Source organism: Hyla sarda, chromosome 2 (genome assembly GCF_029499605.1).
Source record: "Hyla sarda isolate aHylSar1 chromosome 2, aHylSar1.hap1, whole genome shotgun sequence".
Lineage (NCBI taxonomy): Eukaryota > Metazoa > Chordata > Amphibia > Anura > Hylidae > Hyla > Hyla sarda.
The window spans coordinates 85678234-85704096 of record NC_079190.1 but is presented as its reverse complement, the minus strand read 5'-3'; the positions used below and the strand labels follow the sequence as shown (position 1 = coordinate 85704096).

The following is a 25863-nucleotide window of genomic DNA, read 5'->3' as shown; positions in this document are numbered from 1 at the left end:
CCGGTGTTGAACCAAAACAGAGAAAAACACATTTTTGTGATCTGGGCGCACACACTTGTTTTTTGCTTAGTATACTGACCAAAATATTAAGGGGGAGATTTATCAATTATGACTGTGGTACTCGTCCCTCACAGTAATTTTTTTCCCGCTAGTTATTTGCAGTCGTCTGCTAAATTTATTAAACAGAATTTGATACATTTTTGCGTAGCCATACATGTCTTGCACAAATAGCATAATACAGTAATTTCCTAAACATTGTCTTCTGGTAGTGATGATTAGCGGCATTCTCTGGGTCTCTGTTCATAATTTTTGTGACTTTCTTCAGATTCAAAATTCACGATGACACAAATTTTTAATTATGACATCAGCGGTGCAGTGCTTTGGAGCTGAAAAAAAAAGTATAAATGCTTTGATTAATCTCACCCCTATCTGTAAAATAATGCTTAGAACTGGGGAGATGTGTGTTTTCATTTTCAACAGTGTGATTTATGTATGTTATTTGTTCTTTGCAGATATATTGGGAAATATCATGAAGAATATCACAGCTAAACGCTCTAAACCTAGAATCATAGAAAAACTAATAAGCATGGGGTTGGTGTCTGACCGGAAGGAGCTTTATAAGAAGAGAAGGAAAAAAGGAAAATCTTCAGGCATAGTATGTGGGACATCTTTTATTTATAATACTTATAAAGATCAGAAATCCGCACGAAATATGAAACGGATTTGGTGCAGATTTTACCTTCTTCATTGACATATTTGCATGCTGCAAATTTTAAAGGGGTACTCCGGTCGAAAACAAATGTTTTTAAATCAACTGGTGCCAGAAAATTAAGCAGATTTGTAAGTTACGGTACTTCTATTAAAAGAATATTAATCCATCCAGTACTATCAACTGCTCCTGAGAAAGTTGCGTTGTTCTTTCCAATCTGACCACAGTGCTCTCTGCTGCCACCTCCTGCTCTTGCTCCTACTCTGGACAGTTCCTGACATGGACAGAAGTGTCAGCAGAGAGCACTGTGGTCAGACTAGAATGAACTTAACCCCTTAAGGACCAGGAGTTTTTCTGTTTTTGCTCTTTCATTTTTTCCTCCTTACATTTAAAAAATCATAACTCTTACAACTTTTAACCTAAAATTCCATATGATGGCTTATTTTTTGCGCCAACAATTCTACTTTGTAATGACATCTGTCATTTTACCCAAAAATCTACGGTGAAACGGAAAAATCATTGTGCGACAAAATTTGAAGAAAAACAATTTAGAAAATTTTGGGGGCTTGCGTTTCTGCGCAGCACATTTTTTGGTAAAAATTACACCTTTTCTTTATTCTGTAGGTCCATACGATTAAAATGATACCCTACTTATATAGGTTTGATTTTGTCGTACTTCTGGAAAAAATCATAACTACATGCAGAAAAATGTATACGATTAAAATTGTCATCAACTGACCCCTATAACTTTTTTATTTCCGTGTACGGGCAGTATTTTTTGCGCCGTGATTTAAAGTTTTTGCGGTACCAATTTTGCATTGATTGGACTTTTTGATGACCAAAAATACACTATTTCTCTGTTGGCTCCATTGGGGGACACAGACTTTGGGTATGTGCTGCTGTCACTAGAGGCTTGACACTATGATAACAAAAAAGGACGGCCCCTCCCAGCAGGATATACCCGCCTACAGGCACATGAGCTAATCAGTTTTAGCTTAGTGTCTGTAGGAGGCAGACGCTGGTCTGGTGTCTCCCAGACCCCGTCAATTCTTTTTTATTTTTGAGATTAGGGATGTTTATTTTGGTTTTTCTCTCCCTTTTCTTTTCCCTTTTTCAGGTGGGGAATCAGGTACATACTGTTCACTGTTTCCCCATTTGCGAAGAAGGGGCACAGATATCGTGGATGGTACTGTTAACCCCTTCTCGCCAACGGTCAGCGCCTGGGGTTGTACCTTATGGGTCCGGGTCCCCCTATTTCCCTGCTAGTCTCACTGTTGCAGCCCGGCATGATGCAGGTGACAAAAGCTGACTGAAGACTTCATTAGGTAAGTTCTTCTGACTAAGGTGAGTATTTTTTCCCCTTTTTCTTTCAGGTTTTAGGGACTTTCATCCTCTAGAGACCCCCTACTTTTAGCCCACTCTTCTTTATTGTTGCTATGCAACCCCTACTCTGCCTTTGGAACATGGGGATAGTTTTCTCTCTAAACTTTCCCTCCCTCTAGACAGCTGTCTTGGGGCCCTGGTCAACTATTATACCTGCAAGGGCTGCAATACTAAAATGTCTGGTTCCACTGAACCCACTCGTTCTGCCTGCACTTCATCCTGGTCTTTCTGCCCAGGATTCCCCTTCAAACCCTGTGCGTTCTGCTATCCCTCCGGAATGGGTGTCTTCCCTCTCCCAGTCAATTTCCGACTTGGCTCAGGTCTCCTGTTCCGTGGTGACTGCCTTGGAGAGGTCCTCCTTACACTGGCCCTCTAGAGAGACCTGCTCTCCCTCTCTTTATTCTAAGCACTCCCACAAGCTTACTAGGGCTATTTCCTCCGACTCATCTCCAGAGTCCGATAGCAGGCATAGGTGCTCCCCTCATAGGTGTCTCCCCTCTGCTCTAGCATCCCGTAGGCGCCCTTCTTCCAAGGGACGCTCCCCTGGTTGCCTCTCTGGATCCCCAGATCCGTGTACCATGTCAGTTTCGCCCTCATCCAAGGCTGCCTCCACCCGCTCCCACTCTCCTGGGGAACTGGAAGATGAGGTTTCTGGTTCTGCCTCTGACTCGGAGGACCGAACAGATACAGCCGGCATGGTGGATACCTTGGTCTCCGCCATAAGGGACACCTTTCACCTAGAGGACCCAGGAACTTCAGACGTGGCTCCAGAAGTTTCCTTTCACCGTTCCCGTCCAGCACCTAAAGTGTTCAGCTCTCATGCTGAATTTGAAGCCTTACTGGAGCCTGCCTGGAAGCATCTTAGTTCAAGAAACTAAGAAGGTTCAAGCCCAATTTCCTTTCACCAAGGACCTTATTGCTTGGTGGACCTCTCCTCCAACGGTGGATCCACCGGTCTCCCACCTGTCAAAAGCAGTTACTCTGCCATTGGCAGACGCAGCTTCCTTCAAAGACCCGGCGTACAAGGGGGCAGAGACTCTGGCGAAATTCTCCTTTGAAGCAGAGGGCTCTTCCTTGCTTCTGGCTTTTGCTTCTGCCTGGGTGTCTAAAGCCCTTTCAGTCTGGGCTTCTCAACTCTGCCAGGGTATTCTTTCCGGATCCCCCGCGGAGGAACTGACTGACTTAGCACTCCAACTCTCCAGTGCTGGAAACTATCTGTGTTCCGCTTCCATGCAGTCGGTCCAATGTGCGGCTTTTGCCACAGGCAACCTGGTGGCTCTTCATCGTTCTATGTGGCTCAAGGGCTGGGACACAGATGCTGCTTCTAAGAAATCGCCTAGATGAAATGATCTCAGAGGCGACGGATGGTTAGAGTTAATTGCTTCCTCAAAATAGGTCTCGCAGTGCTACTTCCTGTCGGAAGTCGACCTTTCGTTCCTTTTGGACATTTAGTTCCAGTAGAGCGCCCAGACAGGCGCCTTCACAAAACAAGAAGACTCCCTCTTTCCAGACCCGTCCCTCCTGGAAATCGGATAACCACTCCGGCCGTTTCGCGGCCAAGGCGGGCACCCGTAAGCTTACCTCTGCCTGAAGGGATGCCCCCACCCACGGATTTTTCTCTGGCGGTTGGCAGTCTATTGCTTTTCCGGGACTTCTGGTCTGCACACGTGCAGGACTCCTGGGTCAGGGATGTCATTTCGAACGGATACAGATCGAGTTTGCTTCCTTTCCAAAGGATCGCTTTTTTCGTTCCTGGCCCCCACGGTCCCCCTCTCTGGCAAGGGCCTTTCGGGGCACACTCCACTCCTTTCTCGTTCAGGGAGTAATTGTCCCAGTTCCTCCTAACCAGCATTTTTCGGCCTTCTATTCCAACCTCTTTGTGGTCCCCAAGAAAGGGGGTTCCGTTCACATGATCTTGGATCTGAAACGTCTCAATCAAAATCTACTCCTTCACTATTTCCGCATGGAGTCGCTCCGTTCGGTAGTAACGTATATGGATCAAGGAGAGCTTTTCAGTGAATATCCGGGATTCCTACATCCCACGTTCCAATTTTTTCCGGACATCAGCTTATCGCTGCAAGGGGAAGACCCCACCCTTTAAGGTCTCAGCTCATTCCACTCATTCTGTCGGGGCATCCTGGGCTCTCCGCAACAGGGCTTCGGCCTCGCAAGTTTGTAAAGCGGCCACCTGGTCGTCTTTGCACACTTTTACAAAATTCTACCAGGTTCATACCTTTGCATCTGCTGATGCTAGTCTGGGCCATAAGGTGTTGCAGGCAGCGGTGGTCCAGCCTTCCACCTGACTGCTTTGGTACGTCCCAGGGTCTGTGTCCCCCAATGGAGCCGATAGAGAAAAGGAGATTTTTATTCTTGCCATAAAATCTATTTCTCGGAGGATCCATTGGGGGGACACAGCACCTGCCCTCCTTTTTTTCTTTTCTTTTTTTTTTTCTTCTGGTGTTCCTGGTTTGGTTACCTGTCCGAGGGAGTGTTCAGTAAATTTTTTTGTTCTGTGGTTTCCTTGGACAGTTTGTGGTTCTCTGCGATGATCCCGAACAGCTCCCTGAGACGCGGTGTTCAACGCCACGTCTAAAGGGTTAATAGCGCGCAGCACCGCGATCAGTGCTGCGCGCTGTTAGCCACGGGTCCCGCTCGTTGTTAGAGGCCGGGCCCGACCCTCTATGACCCTCGTTATAGAAAGGAAAAGGACGCAGGATGTACAGGTACGCCGTTGGTCCTTAATGGGGGTAAAAGGGGTATTCAAGTAAAAAAATAAATAATTTTTTTCATATCAACTGGCTCCAGAAAGTTAAACTGATTTGTAAATTACTTCTATTAAAAAAATCTTAATCCTTCCAGTACTTATCAGTTGCTGAAGTTGAGTCATTGTTTTCTGTCTGACAACAGTGCTCTCTGCTGACACCTCTGCGTTAACATACAGTGTACACCAAAAACTTATGAAAAGCATAACCTAAGTCAGCAAAATCAGTGTGAGGGTATCCTATAACAAGGATGTCAGGTGATATCCAGGTAACATTAAACAGTAAAAAATGCAAAAAAAAATCATAATGGAGCTCTCTTCTGTAGAACATACAAAGGCAGGGACCAAGAACAAGGTTAGTGGGGAAGAAAGGAGGAGGAGGAGAAAATTAAAAGGAAAGGGAGGGGGGGTGGTTGTGAGAATTTCTTTTTTAATTTGTTATTTGAATTGTAAAGACTGGTTCATAATACAGAATTTCCGCACATTATTTCCACAAGGGACATAGGGGGTTATTTATCATTGTGTTCTATTGCTTTTTTTGGTATACATTCGCAAAAAAATATATAATTTTTGCGCTAATTGTGTTTTTTTTATTTATTTTTCAAAGTTCTAAAATTCGTAATTTTTACTTTGGTGTTGCTAGACCATTTTTTAACCCCTTAAGGACACATGACGTACTGGAACGTCATGTGTCCACTCCCGATCTATAACGCGGGGCCACGGCGTGGCCCCGCGTCATAGCGGGTCGGGCCCGGCCTCTAACAACGGCCGGGACCCGTGGCTAATAGCGCGCGGCATTGATCGCTGTGCCGCGCGCTATTAACCCTTTAGACGCGGCGTTCAAAGTTGAACGCCGCGTCTAAAGTGAAACCGAAAGCATGCCGGCTAGCTCAGTGGGCTGTTCGGGATAGCCGCGGTGAAATCGCGGCATCCCGAACAGCTGACAGGACAGCGGGAGGGCCCCTACCTGCCTCCTCGCTGTCCGATCGCCGAATGACTGCTCAGTGCCTGAGATCCAGGCATGAGCAGTCATGCGGCAGAATCATCGATCACTGGTTTCTTATGAGAAACCAGTGATCAATGTAAAAGATCAGTGTGTGCAGTGTTATAGGTCCCTATGGGACCTATAACACTGCAAAAAAAAAGTGCAAAAAAAAAGTGAATAAACATCATTTAACCCCTTCCCTATTAAAAGTTTGAATCACCCCCCTTTTCCCATAAAAGAAAAAACACAGTGTAAATAAAAATAAAAATAAACATAAATGGTATCGCCGCGTGCGGAAATGTCCGAATTATAAAAATATATCGTTAATTAAACCGCACGGTCAATGGCGTGCGCGCAAAAAAATTCCAAAGTCCAAAATAGTGCATTTTTGGTCACTTTTTATATCATGAAAAAATGAATAAAAAGCGATCAATAAGTCCTATCAATGCAAAAATGGTACCGTTAAAAACTTCAGATCACGGCGCAAAAAATGAGCCCTCATACCGCCCCATACACGGAAAAATAAAAAAGTTATAGGGGTCAGAAGATGACAATTTTAAACGTATTAATTTTCCTGCATGTAGTTATGATTTTTTCCAGAAGTCCGACAAAATCAAACCTATATAAGTAGGGTATCATTTTAATCGTATGGACCTACAGAATACATATCAGGTGTCATTTTTACCGAAAAATGTACTACGTAGAAACGGAAGCCCCCAAAAGTTACAAAACAGCGTTTTTTTTTTTATTTTGTCGCACAATGATTTTTTTTCCCGCTTCACCATAGATTTTTGGGCAAAATGACTGACGTCATTACAAAGTAGAATTGGTGGCGCAAAAAATAAGCCATCATATGGATTTTTAGGTGTAAATTTGAAAGAGTTATGATTTTTTAAAGGCAAGGAGCAAAAAACGAAAATGCAAAAACGGAAAAACCTCCGGTCCTTAAGGGGTTAAAGTGACGTATGCAGTGGTCACGAATTTATCTGTGTATTTTATATTTTAGCACACATTTTGCCGCACCTGGCGCAAAAAAAAAATAACGCAAAAAAGGAATGGTAAAGACTTAAGAAATAATAAGCTTGTTAGCAAAGGCCAAAATCTAACAATTTCATGTGCTCAAGTTTTAAAAAATATATGACAAAGTGATTATAAAATAAAATAAAGTGACAAGTAAAAAAAAAAAGAAAAGTTTAAATCATCAGTCTCTCAAACAAAAAAATTTTTTTCCTGGTCTGCGGCAATGTAAACCACTGTTTAATTGTGAGACTCTTTGCAAACCTTCTTTTAGACATTAGTTTGCCTTATAATTAAAACTAAAACAAATAAAGCTGAACACACAGAAAAACAAACTCCTTAGAAGCAGGGTAGACCTGAAAGCGGCTGTAGAAAATGATCTTGGTGCAGATCTGCGTGAAATTTATCAGATTCACTCAGTCAAGATAAATTTGGAGAAGCACCACAAAAAATAAATACACCTAGCCAAGACCATTATTGTTAAATAACCCCCATAGATCTTTGTCCTCTTTTCCCATAGAATTATAATAGAGCAGCGAGACAAAGACTGCTGAAAGCTGGAGAGTAAAGCGTGCTGCTGCTTACTTATCCCTACTCATTCTCCTGGTCTATGGGGGTTTTAGTAATGAGACCCTGACTCCTATAACAGGTCTCTGACATGTCAAAAGTTTTTTCTAAATCTCAGGGACACTTAACCCCTTGCCGCAGAACGCCGGGTGAGCTCGCATTATACCTGCATGGTCCCGGCTTCTATCAGCAGCGAGGACCCGTGGCTAATGCCGGACATCGCCGTTCCGGCAGATGTCCGGCATTAACTTTTTAGACGCGGCGATCAAATTTGATCGCCGCGTCAAAAAGTGAAAGTAAAAGCATCCCGGCAGCCCAGATAAAATCGTGATGTCCCGATCAGCTAGGACACAGCAGGAGGGTGCCTTACCTGCCTTCTGTGCATCCAAACGGCGATTGATTGCTGCAAGCCTGAAATCCAGGCTTGAGCAATAACCGCCGATAACACTGATCAATGCAAAGCTAAGGCTTTGCAGTGATCTGTGTAAAAGATCATTGTGTGCAGTGTTATAGCCCCCTATGGGAGCTATAACACTGCAAAAAAAAAGTGAACAAAAAGTTAATAAAGATCATTTAACCCCTTCCCTAATAGTTTGAATCACCCCCCTTTTTCCATAATAAATAAAACTGTGTAAATAAAAACAAACATGTGGTATCGCCGTGTGCGTAAATGTCCAAACTATAAAAATTATATTGTTGTTTAAACTGCAGGGTCAATGGTGCATGCGCAAAGAAATTCCAAAGTCCAAAATAGTGTATTTTTGGTCACTTTTTAGAACATAAAATTTTTTATAAAAAGCAATCAAAAAGTCAAATCAAAACAAAAATGATACTGATAAAAACTTCAGATCACGGCGCAAAAAATTAGCCCTCATACCGCCCCGTACAATGAACAATAAAATAGTTATAGGGGTCAGAAAATGACAATTTTAAACGTAAAAAATTTCCTGCATGTAGTTATGATTTTTTTCCGAAGTAATAAAAAATCAAACCTCTATGAGTAGGGTATCATTTTAATCGTATGGACCTACAGAATAAAGATAAGGTGTCATTTTTAATGAAAAATGTACTGCGTAAAAACAGAAGCACCCAAAATTTACAAAATGAAGTTTTTTCTTCCATTTTGTCACACAATTATTTTTTTCCCCGTTTTGCCGTAGATTTTTGGGTAAAATGACTGATGTCATTACAAAGTAGAATTGGTGGCGCAAAAAATAAGCGATCATATAGATTTTTAGGTGCAAAATTGAAAGGGTTATGATTTTTAAAAGGTAAGGAGGAAAAAACCAAAGGGCAAAAAAAGAAAAACGCTACGTTCTTAAGGGGTTAAAATGGTCAGCAAACTATCCCCATGAATAAGTCCAAGTAGGAGTTACCAGTTGGGGAAAGGGGTTTGCGAGTAAAGGAGATTTTTCTTTACTTACCGTAAAATCTCTTTCTTGGAGGATCCATTGGGGGACACAGACCGTGGGTGTATGCTGCTGTCTCTAGGAGGTGTGACACTATGGTAATAAAAAAAAGTCAGCTCCTCCCAGCAGAATATACCGCCTTCAGGCCCTGAGCTAATCAGTTTAAGTTCCAGAGCAATAGGAGGAGACCAACAGGTCAAAGAAAAACCCCAAACTGTCCGAGAACCAGAAGAAAAAAACATAACTGAACACACCCTCGGACAGAGAACGAAAGGAAACCCTAAAAAGGGGCGGGAGCTGTGTCCCCCAATGGATCCTCAGAGAAAGAGATTTTACGGTAAGTAAACAAAAATCTCCTTTTCTCTTTCGGCTCCATTGGGGGACACAGACCGTGGGACGTACCAAAGCCTTTCCCTTGGGTGGGCAGATAAGCAGTCAGGCAGACGGCCGATCCACTGCCGCCTACAACACTTTACGACCCAGACTAGCATCAGCCGATGCGAAGGTATGAACTCGGTAGAACCTCGAGAAAGTGTGCAAAGACGACCAGGTAGCCACCTTGCAAATCTGCAAGGCCGAGGATCTATTCTGGAGAGCCCAGGATACCCCAACAGAACGGGTAGAATGAGCCACAACCCTGAAAGGAGGAATCTTCCCCTTACAGCGATAGGCTTCCGAAATGGCGGACCGAATCCACCGAGAAGTGGTGGACTTGGAAGCAGGTTGTCCCTTACGACGACCTTCCGTAAGGACGAAAAAGGAATCACACTGACGAAACGAAGAAGTGATGGAGTGATGAGACCGAACAGCCCGAACTACATCCAGCTTGTGTAGTAAGCGCTCCTTAGGATGAGAAGGAGCAGGACAAAAAGACAGAAGGACAATGTCCTCATTGAGATGAAAAGCCGAAACCAAATTAGGCAAAAAGGAAGGATCTGGCCGGAAAACAACCTTGTCCTGGTGGATCACCAGAAACGGAGAACGGCAGGAGAGAGCTGCCAATTCAGACACCCTCCGGATGGAGGTGATAGCAACAAGAAACGCCACTTTCCAAGAAAGGAGGCGGTGAGACACCTCAGGGGCTCAAAGGGTTCACCCTGGAGGGCACTCGGAACCAAATTCAAGTCCCAAGGGGGAGAAGGTGACTGATGAGGTGGAACAGCATGCGCCACTCCTTGAAGGAAGGTCCGGACATGAGAATTAGAAGCCAGGGGCCGCGGGAAAAGAATAGCAAGGGCCGAAACCTGACCTTTAAGGGAACTGAGAGACAACCCCAGTTCTAAACCCGACTGCAAAAAGGAGAGAAGACGGGGAAAGGAGAAGGTTACCGGGGAGAAGTCCTGAGCTTCACACCAACGAAAATAAGACCGCCAAGTACGGTGGTAAATACTTGCAGAGGAGGGCTTACAAGCCCTGAGCATGGTGTGAATGACTTGGGAAGAGAACCCGCGGACCCTCAAAACCGCGGTCTCCTCCGCCACGCCGTCAAACGCAGCGTCTGTAAATTGTGGTGGCAAAGAGGACCCTGAGAGAGCAGGTCCTGATGGAGCGGAAGGCGCAGTGGAGCGTCGTCCAGGAGCCTAACTACGTCGGCGTACCACGACCTTCAGGGCCAATCTGGAGCTACCAGAATGGCGTGGACTTCTGTTTTGAGCTTCCTCAGAACCCTGGGAAGGGGAGGGAACAGATAGGGTAGGGCAAACATCGCCCAAGGAATCACTAGGGCGTCCACGGCCAGAGCCTGAGGTCCACGTCCGGAATGTCCCAGAGGTCGCAGAGTTGTGCGAAGACCTCTGGATGTAGAGACCACTTGTCGGGGTCGGGTGAGGACTGACTGAGGAAGTCCGCTTCCCAGTTGAGCACTCTCGGAATGTGAATCGCTGAAATGGCCGGAACCTTGCTTTCCGCCCAGATGAGAATCTTGGTCACCTCTGCCATGGCTGCCGAGCTGCAAGTGCCGCCTTGTCGATTTATGTACGCTACGGCCGTGGCGTTGTCCGATTAGACGCGGACAGGACGGGACTGAAACCCGGGACTCCCAATGAAGAAGACAAAGAAGAATCGCCCAGAATTCCAATATGTTTATCGGAAGAAGGGTCTCTCGGGGAGACCAGAGTCCCTGAACAGTCCCATCCCTGAACACTCCGCCCCAGCCCGACAGGCTGGCATCCGTTGTAACTACCTGCCAGTGAAGGGGAAGAAATAACCGCCCTTGGAGAAGAAGGGGGGAGCGGAGCCTCCATAGTTGCCACCATCCGACCATGGACTTCCATACAAGTGCGGATGGGGACTGAGACCTGGTTCCGAAGGGAGCGGACCCCCGACAGAAGCGCCAGACGTTTGTCCGGCGGGAGGCAAATTCAGGCAGAGGCCGTATCGAAGCCAAGTCCCAAGAAGGTTAGAGACTAGGTAGGATAGAGGACAGACTTGTCCCGATTGACCATCCACCCGAAGCGATCCAGAGTGTGGAGAGTGACGTCCACATTCTCCAGAGTCTGGGCTCTGGTTGGAGCCTTGATGAGAAGGTCGTCCAGGTAGGGTATCGCAGAGACTCCCCTCGACCGTAACAGGCCCATCACTGGAGCAAGGATCTTGGTAAAGACCCCAGGAACCGTGGTCAGACCAAAGGGGAGGGCTACGAATTGAAAATGCCCCTCCGGAACCGCAAAGCGGAGGTACCGATGATGGCCTGGAAATATTGGCACATGGAGGTAGGCATCCTTGATGTCCACCGATTAAAGAAACTCCCCTTGTTCCAGGGACGCCACCACCAAACGGAGAGATTCCATTCGGAAGTGGCGGATAAGAAGATGACGGTTGAGACGCTTGAGGTCTAGGATTGGTCGCACAGAACCGTCCTTCTTGGGAACCACAAAAAGATTGGAATAGAAACCCCGAAACCGTTCCCCTGGAGGAACGGGAACGATAACCCCCTGGAGAAGCAGAGACTGGAGAGCCTCTCGAAATTGCTTCGCCAGAGAAGGAGACCGGGGGGCCCGGGATCGGAAAAAGCGAACCCTGGGAAGGGAGGCGAATTCGATTCGGTAACCGTTGGACACCACGTCCCTGACCCAAGAGTCCTGAATGTGTGAGGTCCAGATGTCTCGAAAAAGTAAAAGACGACCTCCCACCCAAGAAAAAACCACGGGTGGGGGCCTCACTTCATGCAGAAGTGGTTTTACGGTTGCCTGATTTGGGCGCAAAACGGCCAGACCGGTTGGAGTCCGACTTCCAAGACTGGCGTGCCCGGAACGAGGGAGCCTTCTTGTCCCGCAAAGGCGCCTGCCCGGACCCTTTGCTGGAGCCAAAGGTCCGAAAGGAAGAGGACTTCCTTTGGGAAGTAGGGCGAGCCTTATTTTGAGGCAACAAGGAACTCTTACCTCCTGTCGCATCAGAGATAATCTCATCAAGGCGCTTGCCAAAAAGACGGCCACCCGTAAAAGGAAGCTCAGTGAGAGACCTTTTGGAAGCGGCATCCGCATTCCAAGCCTTAAGCCACATAGAGTGAGGGAGAGCCGCTAGGTGACCCACAGCAAAGGCAGAACAACGGGCTGACTGCATGGAAGCTGCGCACAGGAAGTCCCCAGCTTTAGAGCATTGGAGAGCCAGAGCAGGGGGGGATCCCGCTAAGATATCCTGATGCAGCTTTTGGCACCACTCCGACAGGGCCTTGGACACCCATGTCGAGGCGAAGATGGGAAGAAGAGAAGAGCCAGCTGCTTCAGAGGCAAACTTCGCTAAGGATTCTACCTTCTTGTCCGTGGAATCCTTGAAGGCAGCGGCATCTGCCTGTGGCAGTGTAGTCGCCTTAGAGATCCGGGAGATTGGTGGATCCAGAGGGAGGGGAAATCACCTTAGTGACAAAGTCCTTGTCAAATGGATAACGTTCTTGAATCGTCTTGATTCCCGGGAACCTCTTGTCTGGATGTTTCCATGCAGATTCCAGAATGTCGTCAAAGTCAGCGTGAGAGCTTAACCTTTGAGGTGCTGGCTTAGCACAATGAAAGGATACTCCTGGAGTGACACCCGAAGATCCTGGGTCCTCTAAGTGAAAGGTGTCTCTTATGGCTGTCACCAATGAGTTCACCGTTTCAACTGAATCCGAGCGGTCCTCTGAGTCAGATGCCGGCTCGGAAGCCTCGTCCGCCAGTTCACCAGGAGAATGTGAACGTGTAGAGGCAGTGCTGGAGGGGGGTGACCCTGACCGGGTATGCGGCTCTGGCGTGGCAGAGCGGCGACTCCGAGAACGTCCTCTGGAGGAGTGACATTTGTGCCCAGATGACGGGGGCGGGACCCACGAGGGGAACGCCCACGTCTAGCTGAAGACTCAATGGAAGAGTCAGACGAGGCACCCCTAGTACGCTTGTGAGAGCGTGAAGTATGTGGAGACAAGGAGCGGGCCCTTTGAGGCCCTGCGCAAGGAAGACCCCTTCAAGGCGGACACCACTTCCCGGGAGGCCTCAGCCACCGAACGGGAGACTTGGGTCAAGTCAGCCATATACTGGGTCAGGGAAGAAACCCAGGCTGGTGGAGCTGCTGAATCCACCGGAACCGAAAGGGCATCAGGGGGTCTGGGGGAGCAGTGGAGCAGGCAGGGCAAGTGGGCTCAGTATAGCCAGGCATCTTGGTATTACAGTGCTTACAAACAAAATAAGTCACTGACGTTCCAGGTTTCTGTTTAGAGGGAGCAACAGCTCTGGGTACGGACATAATGAGAAAAGAGACAGGAACTTTCTCACCCTAGTCTGTGTCCCCTGGCAGCTGCAGTGAGGAGAACTCGGCTCCGTGCATCTAGAGTGTAAGAAAACAGGCCAGCCAATAGGGAGAGAGGGGCGTGCCTGAAGCAGAGGCCCCTTCTAACTGAAAATCGTGCCCACGGCGCTGATTGGAGGCTACTTCGCGCCTCTGAAGAGCTCAGACAGCCCTGTGGGTGGAGCTATAGACTGTCGAGAAGAAGCTGTAATGGCGCCCCCAGCCGCATATGCGCTCGGGGAAATAGTGGGCGGCCTATACGCCGGCAGAGACTGCCGGAGAAAGTGAAAGTAAGCCGGCGCTGAGAGCGCCCGGCCCGTACCAGCGCCACGGCTGTCAGCCGCATATAAGGAGCTGCCGGAGAAGTGAAAGTAAGCCGGCGCTGAGAGCGCCCGGCCCTACCAGCGGCGCGGCTGTTAGCCGCATATAAGGCGCTGCGGACATAGCCACAAGTAACCACAAACACACACACAGTGAAGTGCCCAATGTAAAACATAGATTACATGCCCCCTAAGATGCCACTGCTCCCCAGAATAAAAGGCCAGCCCAATAACCTGAAAGGTGGACAAAAAACAGGGGGTCTCCAGAGGGGGAAAGTACTTACCTCAGTCAGAAGAACTTACCTAATGGAGTCTTCAGTCCGCTTTAGTTACCTGCATCACTCCTGGCTGCTATGCGCGAGCGAGGTGACCAGGGAAATAGGGGGACCCGGACCCATGAGGTACCAACCCAGGCGCTGACTGTTGGCGAGGGGGGGGGGAACAACGCTTATAGGCAATGTCTGTGCCCCCTTACTCGCAATGGGGAAACAGGGAACCGGAGTCCCTGAGTCCCCACCTGAAAACAGGAAAGAAAAAGGAATAAAAAACCAACACGTCCCTAAACTAGGAAAACAAAAAATCAGAAGACCTGGTCTGGAGAATTCCAGACCATGTCCACCTCCTTCAGACACTAAGCTTAAAACTGATTAGCTCAGGGCCTGAAGGCGGGTATATCCTGCTGGGAGGAGCTGACTTTTTTTTATTACCATAGTGTCACACCTCCTAGAGACAGCAGCATACACCCACGGTCTGTGTCCCCCAATGGAGCCGATAGTCTATTTTTTCCTATCCCTTAAACTCTTTAGGAGGCACAGACCCAGAATTCTTATATTTAATCTGTACATTCAGTAGATGCTGTGTACCTTTGTCCTTTATGGTGGAAGAGACTGATTCCTATCCGTTCACATGAGGATTAGTTGGAGTCTTTTATCCTCCCCACCATCAGTATCCCCTGCTGCAGTATCCCAAAGATTTTCAGTTGTACACTTTCTTCTGACTTGATATTTTTGAGTGCCTTAGTTGTGGGTAGAAGGAGGCTGTTTTTTTTATTTATTTTTTTGATACACTAAATATGGGCATGTACTTTGGTCTGTAGTTTTTGGAAGAAGGTTGAGGATGCCTTGGAGGAGATTATGCAAGTTCCATTTCCACTCTTTCTGGTGATATTTTTCCGGTATTCTGAACAAGAAGGAATGGTCTCATTATACACATGGATTCTGATGAAAGAATACCTATTCTTAGCTCACAATACTGTGCTATACAATGGATAAATAGACTTCCTTAAAAAGTGTCACATTGGAGTATAATATAAATTTTGGTAAAATTGGGGGAGATTTATCAAAATTTGTCCAGAGGAAAAGCTGCTGAGTTGCCCATAGCAAACAATCAGATCTCTCCTTTCATTTTTGAAAAGGCCTCTGAAAAAATGAAAGAAGCGATCTGATTGGTTGCTATGGGCAACTCAGCAACTTTTCATCTGGACAGGTTTTGATAAATCTCCCCATTGTATTTAAAAAAACAAAAAATGCCAAAATTCCAGCGTTGGGAGTTACTTCAGTTTATTTGTACAATGTGTGCACTGATCGACATCCTCTTTTTCGACAGACTTTAATTAAACACGTTATTAGATTATAAAACTTTTTATACACTTGGTGTGAAGAAAGCCTTAATGTGTTAGATATGCCTGGTAAAATAGTGAAGACTATATTAGATTCTGTTGCAGTTATTATTGATACCAGATTTATATGAATAGAAGGATGATTGTTGTGGCTTTTGTCTTTTTTTATTTTTTTTACTATTTTTAGTCTGAAGATGATTTCCTCAATGATCTTGGCATTGATGGAAGAGATGTGGATAATGAAGATGAAGAAGATAATTATGAAAGTGAAGAGGATGAGGAAGAACACATGAAGTCAGAACATATCCCAAAAGAAAAAACACACAGAAGTGGTGAATTATTTGTGGATAAAAAGATACAAACTATTTTACAGAGTTTACATGAAGATGGTAACTACATTTGGATTTATCTTCTGTTATTTTCTTCATTTATACAGTGTTACTGTATAGAGACTGTTGTTATTAAAAGTGGTCCCTGTCCCTATTTGTGGCTTACATTCTAAATTCCAAACTAGGGCTACAAAGATTAATCAGCTTTTTAGCCCCTCTGTCTGCCCCTAAATATCCCCCTCCTTTTCCCTTATATTCCGGTGTCTTTTTGAAGATACTGCTGGCCTGCAACATCTTCGGCCAAGCTCCAGCACTGAGACTACGGCCTGGAGTGCAGTCCTCGGCACCTACGTTGACACTAAGCCTGCGGTTATGACATCACGGGAGCCCCCTGTCCGGCTAGAAGCAGGGAGGACAGCCATCACTAAGGTCTCTAAACTGCTCCTTCTCCCATTCGGACAGGCTTATAGGTTACTCCTTCAGGTGCTGTCCCCTTTCGTTTTCCCATGTTAAATTGTTACAATGTGGTCCTCACTTTATTCAGTTAACCCTTCCCTGGTCCCCTAATCCTGTTTTGTCTTTGTTTTTTTATCCTAACCAATAATCGGCAAATTACTTGAATGTACAAATAATCGTTAGTTGCAGCCCTATTCCAGATTAACCTATACAGAATGTATTGAAGTGAGGAGAAAGCCCAGGCAACATGGGGAATTCATACAAACCCTATGAAGATGTTGCACTTGCCTGGGTTGAACCCAGGTTCTGCAAGGCCACTGTGCTAAACACTTAGTCGCTGTATAGTTAGAAGAAGTGATGAAAATGCTCCTTTTCTCATCTAGGTTAGGAATGGTGTGCTAAATATGACTGATGATCAACATGGGTTTTTCATATGCATTGATGCTAGGTCACAGTGTGTAAGCTGTTGCTTTGCACAAGGATTGTGACATATCTGCATCAGTTAAATAATAGCAGCTGTATTGATTTTGGGTTCTTATCATGTTTAAAATGGAATTTTCTTGTACACCATAAGGGTATGTTCACACTACGGAGTTTGAACTGAATTTCCGCTCACAGAATTCAGCGAGCGAAGATTCCATTCTGGCGGCGGTGGCCGAAATACTTTGGCAGTATTTCCAGTATTTACCATTGACTGCTATGCAGTGCTCGTGGACTTCCGCGCAAAGAATGAACATGTTCTTTCTTTGCACGGAACAATTTCAGCTGTGGAATTGTCCACTGCTGAAATTGCTCGGTGTGAACAGGTCTCGCAGAAGACCCATCCACACGGATGTTTATGTTCACAGCGCGGAATTCCGCTGGAATTACATATTGTGAACATATCCGAAGTAGTAGACAAATATACTAAACTTTATTCACAATAACTATAATATATATGTATGTATTGTGTGTGTGTGTGTGTGTGTGTGTGTGTGTGTGTGTGTGTGTGTATATATAGATGTATGGAATTGAAAAACAGTTTATGTATGTATGTATCTCGTTTTGTCCTGTTATAAAAAGTGTATATTTTTCACTGAGGATAGGAAAGCGTGGTATGCTACATTATTCCATGCAGCAAAACTTCTATATAGACATGGACAAGGTAAACTGTAGTCAAAAGTATACACTTTTTGGCAATACAATTTACCAATTAAAGATTATGGGTAAATTGAGCAAAACATTTGTATGCGGTTTCCATGTATTTAAATGGATTTGCTCGACAGACAGCAAAAATGTGATGAGTAAGACTTGGTATCCTCAGATTTTTAAGTTTTTTTTTTTTTATGCGTTTACCATACAGTGTGTATTTTAATTCATACTGGGGGAGATTTATCAAAACCTGTCCAGGGGAGAAGTTGCTGAGTTGCCCATAGCAACCAATCGGATTGCTTCTTTCGATTTTCAGAGGCCTTTTCAAAAAAGAAAGAAGCGATCTGATTGGTTGCTATGGGCAACTTTTCTTCTGGACAGGTTTTGATAAATCTCCCCCATATGTGTATAATATTTTTAGTGTGCTTTTCAGTTCACTCAATAGACAGTGATAGTAGGACTCTAGTATGTCAGTAATATTGTTATTAAAACACTTTCAGAAGTTATATTCTGTGATTTATAGGTTTGTCCCATCCTGTATTGTGGCTTCAGAACAGTTTGAACCGGACCGCTGATGACCGAGAAGAGGATGGTAAGTGTCCGAGCAACTAACAGCAGGCTTTCAAATAGTTTTGTTTTCTGACACATTCTATTTGTTCTTTAGATTTTCTTGTCCTGAAAAATGTTTTTATGTGGTTTAACATGATTTAATATTTTATACAGCAGTGGCAACTATGGGAACTGTATTTAACCATCTCAAACTTAAAGTGTACCTCCAATGTTTTTTGGACAAATTCCAACTTTTCTAAATTACATTCTTTTTAATTCCCTAACAACTTAACGCATCAGGATGTAAATTTACGTATCTCTCTGGAACTGTGCCCGCATCATGCGCGGTAGGTCCCGGCTAGGGACTCACAGATAATGGCGGACATCAGCGATTGTGCTGATGTTTGCCATTAACCCCTAAGGTGCCGTGATCAATACATATAACGGCATCTACGGCAATGCGGGCATTACATTGAATGATCGGATCGCCTGCGGGGATCCAATCATCCAAAATGGCGGACGGAGGTCCCCTGACCTGCCTCTGTCTGTCTCCTGGGATCTTCTGCTATGGTCTGAGATCGAGCAGACCAGAGAAGACGATCGCCGATAACACTGATCAGTGCTATGCATAGCACTGCACAATATTAGCAATCAAATGATTGCTATAAATAGTCCTCTATGAGGATATAAAAAGTTTAGAAAAATGTAAATAGTCCCTTTATCCCATTTTACCCCCCAAAAAATGTAATAAAAATAATTATTAAACATATTTGGTATAGCTGCGTGCGTAAATGTTCGAACTACCAAAATATCGTGATAATGATCCCGTACGGTGAACGGCTTTAAACCCTTCATGACCCAGCCCATTTTCACCTTCATGACCTGGGCATTTTTTGAAAATCTGACCACTGTCACTTTAAACATTAATAACTTTGGAATGCTTTTACTTATCATTCTGATTCCGGGATTGTTTTTTCGTGACATATTCTACTTTATGTTATTGGTAAAATTTCACTGATATTTGTATCCTTTCTTGGTAAAAAATCTAAAAATTTCATGAAAATTTTGAAAATTTAGCATTTTTCTAACTTTGAAAGTCTCTGCTTGAAAGGAAAATGGATATTCCAAATAAATTACATATTGATTCACATATACAATATGTTTACTTTGTGTTTGCATAAAAAAATTGACAAGTTTTTACTTTTGGAAGACACCAGAGGGCTTCAAAGTTCCGCAGCAATTTTCCAATTTTTCTCAAGATTTTCAAAATCATAATTTTTCAGGGCCCAGTTCAGGTTGCAAGTGGATTTTAAGGGTCTTCATATTAGAAATACCCCATTAATGACCCCCTTATAAAAACTGCACCCCCCAAAGTATTCAAAATGACATTCAGTAAGTGTTTTAACCCTTTAGGTGTTTCACAGGAATAGCAGCAAAGTGAAGGAGAAAATTCTAAATCTTCATTTTTTACACTCGCATTTTCTTGTAGACCCAATTTTTGAATTTTTACAAGGGGTAAAAGGAGAGAAATTACCCTAAAATTTGTAACCCAATTTCTCTCGAGTAAGGAAATACCTCATATGCGTATGTAAAGTGTTCGGCGGGCGCAGTAGAGGGCTCAGAAGGGAAGGAGCGACAATGGGATTTTGGAGAGTGAGTTTTTCTGAAAGGGTTTTTGGGGGGCATGTCCCATTTAGGAAGCCCCTATGGTGCCAGAACAGTGGACCCCCCCCACATGTGACCCAATTTTGGAAACTATACCCCTCATGCAATTTAATAAGGGGTGCAGTGAGCATTTACACCCCACTGGCGTTTGACAGATATTTGAAACAGTGGACTGTGCAAATCAAAAATTTTATTTTTCATTTTCACAGACCACTGTTCCAAAAATCTGTCATACACCAGTGGGGTGTAAATGCTCACTGCACCCCTTATTAAATTCCGTGAGGGGTGTAGTTTCCAAAATGGGGTCACATATGGATATTTATTGTTTTGCGTTTGTCAGAACTGCTGTAACAATCAGCCACCCCCTGTGCAAATCGCCTCAAATGTACATGGCGCACTCTCCCTTCTGGGCCTTGTTGTGCGCCCCCAGAGCATTTTGCGCCCACATATGGGGTATCTCCGTAGTCGGGAGAAATAGCGTTACAAATTTTGGGGGTCTTTTTTCCCTTTTACCTCTTGTGAAAATTAAAAGTATAGGGCAACACCAGCATGTCAGTGTAAAAATTTTTTTTTTTTACACTAACATGCTGGTGTAGACCCCAACTTCACCTTTTCATAAGGGGTTAAAGAAGAAAAAGCCCCCCAAAATTTGTAAGGCAATTTCTCCCGAGTACGGCGATACCCCATATGTGTCCCAAAACTGTTGCCCTGAAATACGACAGGGCTCCAAAGTGAGAGAGCGCCATGCGCATTTGAGGCCTGAATTAGGGATTTGCATAGGGGTATTCTATGCCAATAATTCCCAAACAGGGTGCCTCCAGCTGTTGCAAAACTCCCAGCATGCCTGGACAGTCAGTGGCTGTCCGGCAATACTGGGAGTTATTATTTTGCAACAGCTGGAGGCTCCGTTTTGGAAACAGTAGCGTACCAGACGTTTTTCATTTTTTGGGGGGAGGGGGGCTGTGTAGGGGTATGTGTATATGTAGTGTTTTTTACTTTTTATTTTAGGTTAGTGTTAGTGTAGTGTAGTGTTTTTAGGGTACAGTCACATGGGCAGAGGTTCACAGCAAGTTTGCCGCTGGAAGTTTGAGCTGCAGCGCAAAATTTGCGCAATCTCAAACTTGCAGCACTCACTGTAAACCTCCGCCCATGTGAGTGTACCCTGTACATTCACATTGGGGGGTGGGGGGGGGGGGGTAAACATCCAGCTGTTGCAAACTCCGAGCATGCCCTTTGGCTGTCCGTGCATGCTGGGAGTTGTAGTTTTGCAACAGCTGGAGGAACGCTGGTTTGGAAACACTAAGTTAAGTAATAAACTTTCAAGTGTTTTGCAACCAAACTTAGTGTTTCCAAACCAGTGTGCCTCCAGCTGTTGCAAAACTACAACTCCCAGCATGCATGGTCTGCCAGTGCATGCTGGGAGTTATAGTTTTGCAACAATTGCAACAGCTGGAGGCACTGAGGTAGGAAACGGACAATGTTTCCCAACTAGTGTGCCTCCAGTTGTTGCAAAACTACAACTTCCAGCATGCCCAGACTGCCCAGGCATGCTGAAAGTTGTAGTTCGGCAATATCTGAAGGATCAGATGTTGCCGAACTACAACTTCCAGCATGCTTGGGCAGTCTGGGCATGCTGGGAGTTGTAGTTTTGCAACATCTGGAGGTCCACAGTTTGGAGACCACTGTATAATGGTCTCCAATCTGTGCTCTTCCAGATGTTAGAGAACTACAACTCCCAGCATGCCTGGACAGACTGAGCATGCTGAGATTTGTAGTTTTGCAACATCTGGAAGAGCACAGATTGGAGACCATTATACAGTGGTCTCCAAACTGTGGACCTCCAGATGTTGCAAAACTACAACTCCCAGCATGCCCAGAAAGCCAAAGGCTGTGTCTGGGCATGCTGGGAGTTGCAGTTTTGAAACTCTCAGAGGCAGCAGTGAGATCGCTTTACGGCGATCTCACTGCTGCCAATGAAGATGCCGCACTGCTGCCGGAAACTCACCTCCGGGACGCAGTGCAGCCAGGACCGCATGGAGGACGCCGGGACCGCTCGGGACACCGCTCGGACGGGTAAGTGACGCCGGGGGACGGGTCAGGGACACTTAGCAGAGCGGTGTGTGTCCCGATCCCCGTGATCCGGACTCACACACCGCGCTGCTAAATATTTTCATAGCGAAACGCTGCTATCAGCTAGTCAGATTTGACCAGCTGATAGCAGCGATCGCTGGGGGGGGTGGGGGATGAAACCCCCCGTGGTCGCACGGTAAGATGGCTGGCTATCAGTGATAGCCACCATCTTTCCGGGCGCTGCGGGGTGCCGTGAGTAGCGGCAGTAATGTTCATGACGTACCTGTATGTCATGGGTCGGGAACACCTTGCCACCCATGACGTACAGGTATGTCATAGGTCGGGAAGGGGTTAAACGTGTAAAATGAAAGTTATAGGTGGTCAAAATAGAGCAGTTTTAAACATACCTTTTTTTGTAAAAAAAAAAAAGGATGCTTTATTAAAAGCAGTACAATAATAGAAAAGTATGTAATCATGGGTATCATTTTAAGCGTATTGACCCACTGAATAAAGAAAACACTTAATTTTTACCGTAAAGTGTTCAGCGTAAAACTAAACCCTCCAAAATGGGTCTGTGGATGGAAATATAAAAGTTCAGATTGTTTGAATGTGAGGAGGAAAAAATGAAAATGCTAAAATAAAATTTGTCCTTAAAGGGGTGCTCCGCCCCTAGACATATTATCCCCTATCCAAAGGATAGGGGATAAGATGTCTTATCGCGGGGGTCCCACCGCTGGGGGCCACCGCGATATCCCTGCTGCACCAGGCCGTCATGCCACCTCCCATAGACTTACATTGAGGGGTTGTGGCCAAGATGTCACGAGCGGACCGTGACGTCAGGAGCCTCTGCCCCACATTGCCAGTCATCTGACACGGAGCGAAGTTCACTGGATGTCTGGGGTGCCCAGCGGCGGGACCCACGGGTTCGAACATCTTATCCTTTGATAGGGGATGAGTTGTCTAGGGACGAGTACCCCTTTAACCCCTTAAGGACTCAGCCCATTTTGGCCTTAAGGACTCAGACAATTAAATTTTTACGTTTTCATTTTTTCCTCCTCGCCTTCTAAAAATCATAACTCTTTTATATTTTCATCCACAGACTAGTATGAGGGCTTGTTTTTTGCGCGACCAGTTGTCCTTTGTAATGACATCACTCATTATATCATAAAATGTATGGCGCAACCAAAAAACACTATTTTTGTGGGGAAATTAAAACGAAAAACGCAATTTTGCTAATTTTGGAAGGTTTTGTTTTCACGCCGTACAATTTCTGGTAAAAATGACATGTGTTCTTTATTCTGAGGGTCAATACGATTAAAATGATACCCATTATTATATACTTTTATATTATTGTTGCGCTTAAAAAAAATCACAAACTTTTTAACCAAATTAGTACGTTTATAATCCCTTTATTTTGATGACCTATAACTTTTTTATTTTTCCGTATAAGCGGCGGTATGGGGGCTCATTTTTTGCGCCATGATCTGTACTTTTTTTTGATACCACATTTGTATATAAAAAACTTTTAATACATTTTTTATAATTTTTTTTTTAATAAAATGTATTAAAAAAGTTGAAATTTTGGACTTTTTTAATTTTTTTTCGTTCACGCCGTTCACCGTACGGGATCATTAACATTTTATTTTAATAGTTCGGACATTTACGCACGCGGCGATACCAAATATGTCTATAAAAAAAGTTTTTTACGCTTTTTGGGGGTAAAATAGGAAAAAACGGACGTTTTACTTTTTTATTGGGGGAGGGGATTTTTCACTTTTTTTTTACTTTTACATTTTTTTACATTTTTTTTTACACTTGAATAGTCCCCATAGGGGACTATTCATAGCAATACCATGATTGCTAATACTGATCTGTTCTATGTATAGGACATAGAACAGATCAGTGTTTTCGGTCATCTCCTGCTCTGGTCTGCTCGATCACAGACCAGAGCAGGAGACGCCGGGAGCCGCACGGAGGAAGGAGAGGGGACCTCCGTGCGGCGTTATGAATGATCGGATCCCCGCAGCAGCGCTGCGGGCGATCCGATCGTTCATTTTAATCGCAAACTCCCGCAGATGCCGGGATCTGTATTGATCCCGGCACCTGAGGGGTTAATGGCGGACGCCCGCGAGATCGCGGGCGTCGGCCATTGCCGGCGGGTCCCTGGCTGCGATCAGCAGCCGGGATCAGCTGCGCATGACACGGGCATCGCTCCGATGCCCGCGGTTATGCTTAGGACGTAAATGTACGTCCTGGTGCGTTAAGTACCACCTCACCAGGACGTACATTTACGTCCTGCGTCCTTAAGGGGTTAAGGCCAAAATGTGCCGTGTCCTTAAGGGGTTAAATTCGGCCTAGTTCTTCCCGCTCTCTGCAGCCTGTACCTGTGCAATAGAAGACAAAACTTCCCACTTCATCTCCCCAGCACCCGACTCCAGTGGTAAACCCAGCATAATATGATTCTATGGCACTCTCACATTGGAGATGGGTGCTTCATTTTCCGTCTTCTAATACATAGTTAAATTGAGGGGCAGCCTGAAAAGGTATTTTAGCATGAAATTTTTAAATCAATGATTTAAGAAAAATTAAGACTGCAGTGAAAAGACTATTGGAGGTACACTTTAAGATCCAAGTACACGCTAGGCTTTTAATCTATGAAAACCTACTTTCTTCTGTATTACAGGCTCCTCTCAGTCAGTTCCGCTTGTTCCTTTAACTGAAGACAATGAGGATGCCATGGAAAGCAAAATATTCCAAAAACTTTTGAAAGCTGTGGGCATTCGTCCTCCAGCAAATGAACAGGCAAGTGTTGAGGTTTACTACTTTTTGTGTGTATCTTTTTTTTTTTTTTTTTTTCTTTGTAAAAGCCATTGGCTGCCTTCATATTTTTTACACTTTTATTTTTACTGTTTGTTCATTTTTATTCTTTAATATGTTTGTCTTATACATTTTGCTATAACATAACATCTTAATAAGTGTATTTTTACTTGAGGCTGTCCTGTCCTGTGAATAACTAGCAGACCAGTGAGGATCTGCCAACTTGGACTCCTACTGCTCTCTGCTTTTTGTGTCATAGATAGTAGCAGGAAATGTGAGGAGGTTGTACATGGCTGACCAGAGTGTGTAGAGGTGCAAGAGCATCCAAGTCTTCAGGGAGGGCAAATGGCATAAGCTGCACTGAATAGTGGGAGAAGCAGACTATGTATGAATTAAGAGGAAAAGAAGAACACCAAACCCCCCTTTCACTCCTCGACATCCATGTCTCAGGGCAAGGGAGAAGAGGGAGAAGTCAGTACAGGAATGAGGCTGTCCCAATAGAAGAGATAGAGAAGGAAGCAGCATTCATGTTTTACTCATGTCCATGTGAGAAAAGTCTGACACATTACAAACTGCATATCTAGGTATAAAAATAAATTAAAGAATAAAGATTGCATCTTGAAACTTACTTTAACCTTTTAACTTAAAGGGGTAACCAAGGCATTTAAAATTGATGGCCTGTCCTCCAGATAAGATATCCATATTAGATCAGTGGGGGTCCAACTCCCAGCACCCCAACAGAGAGGCTTTTTGAAGAAGCCACTGCGCTTATGCAAGAGCTGCAGCCTTTTAAAGATTTACCATTGTTCTGCCTCGCACACTCTGCAAGAGAACGGGGCAATGCCTTAGTTCCTTGAATTGGCTTCACTAAACATACTTAGGTTTTCAAAGATAAGTTCTGGTAAACTTTGCAGAGGCCTTTAAGGTAACCACTACATTATTTAATCATCATTTTCTCGGTCGCTCTTCATTGGGGGGCACCTTACTGATGGGTATATGCTCTTGCCACTAGGAGGCGCTGACACTAGGGGAAAAAAAGCCGGCTCCTCCCTGGTAATATATAACAGTCCACTGGAAGTGAGGTAATCAGTTTTAGCTAGTGTCAGTAGGAGGCGAGACACAGGTCTTTTTGTTATTTTCCTAGTTTCAGGCTTAAAGTTTAGTTTAGGGTGTGTGGCAGTTGAGGTGAGTAATATATACCTCACGCAGCTTCGGCTGCATCTTCTATCTGGCGGGGGGTCATCTGACAATCTTCTCCCCCCCCCCCTCCCTCTTACTATGGCACTCTGCCCTTTATTGGGGGGGTCTCATATTGGGGTGCCTTG

At 44.9% G+C, this 25863-nt stretch overlaps 1 protein-coding gene and 1 long non-coding RNA gene across 3 annotated transcripts in view; one reads left to right on the top strand and one right to left on the bottom strand.

The window, feature by feature from the left end:
• TIMELESS (timeless circadian regulator) overlaps positions 1-25863 on the top strand; it is a gene marked incomplete in the record, with an annotated part of 157777 nt that overhangs the window by 109054 nt on the left and 22860 nt on the right. The window contains 4 exon segments of the mRNA XM_056562374.1: positions 513-655; positions 15709-15910; positions 17961-18029; positions 24405-24523. Coding sequence (XP_056418349.1) covers positions 513-655; positions 15709-15910; positions 17961-18029; positions 24405-24523 — 533 coding nt within the window.
• On the bottom strand, positions 163-25331 carry LOC130358724 (uncharacterized). Of its 2 annotated transcripts, none has more exons than XR_008889630.1 (3): positions 25168-25331; positions 14767-15082; positions 163-386 (listed from the first exon to the last, which is right to left on the bottom strand). It is a non-coding gene; the product is annotated as an uncharacterized LOC130358724 (long non-coding RNA). The 2 variants fall into 2 exon arrangements; XR_008889631.1 differs by lacking the exon at positions 25168-25331 and adding an exon at positions 16573-16683.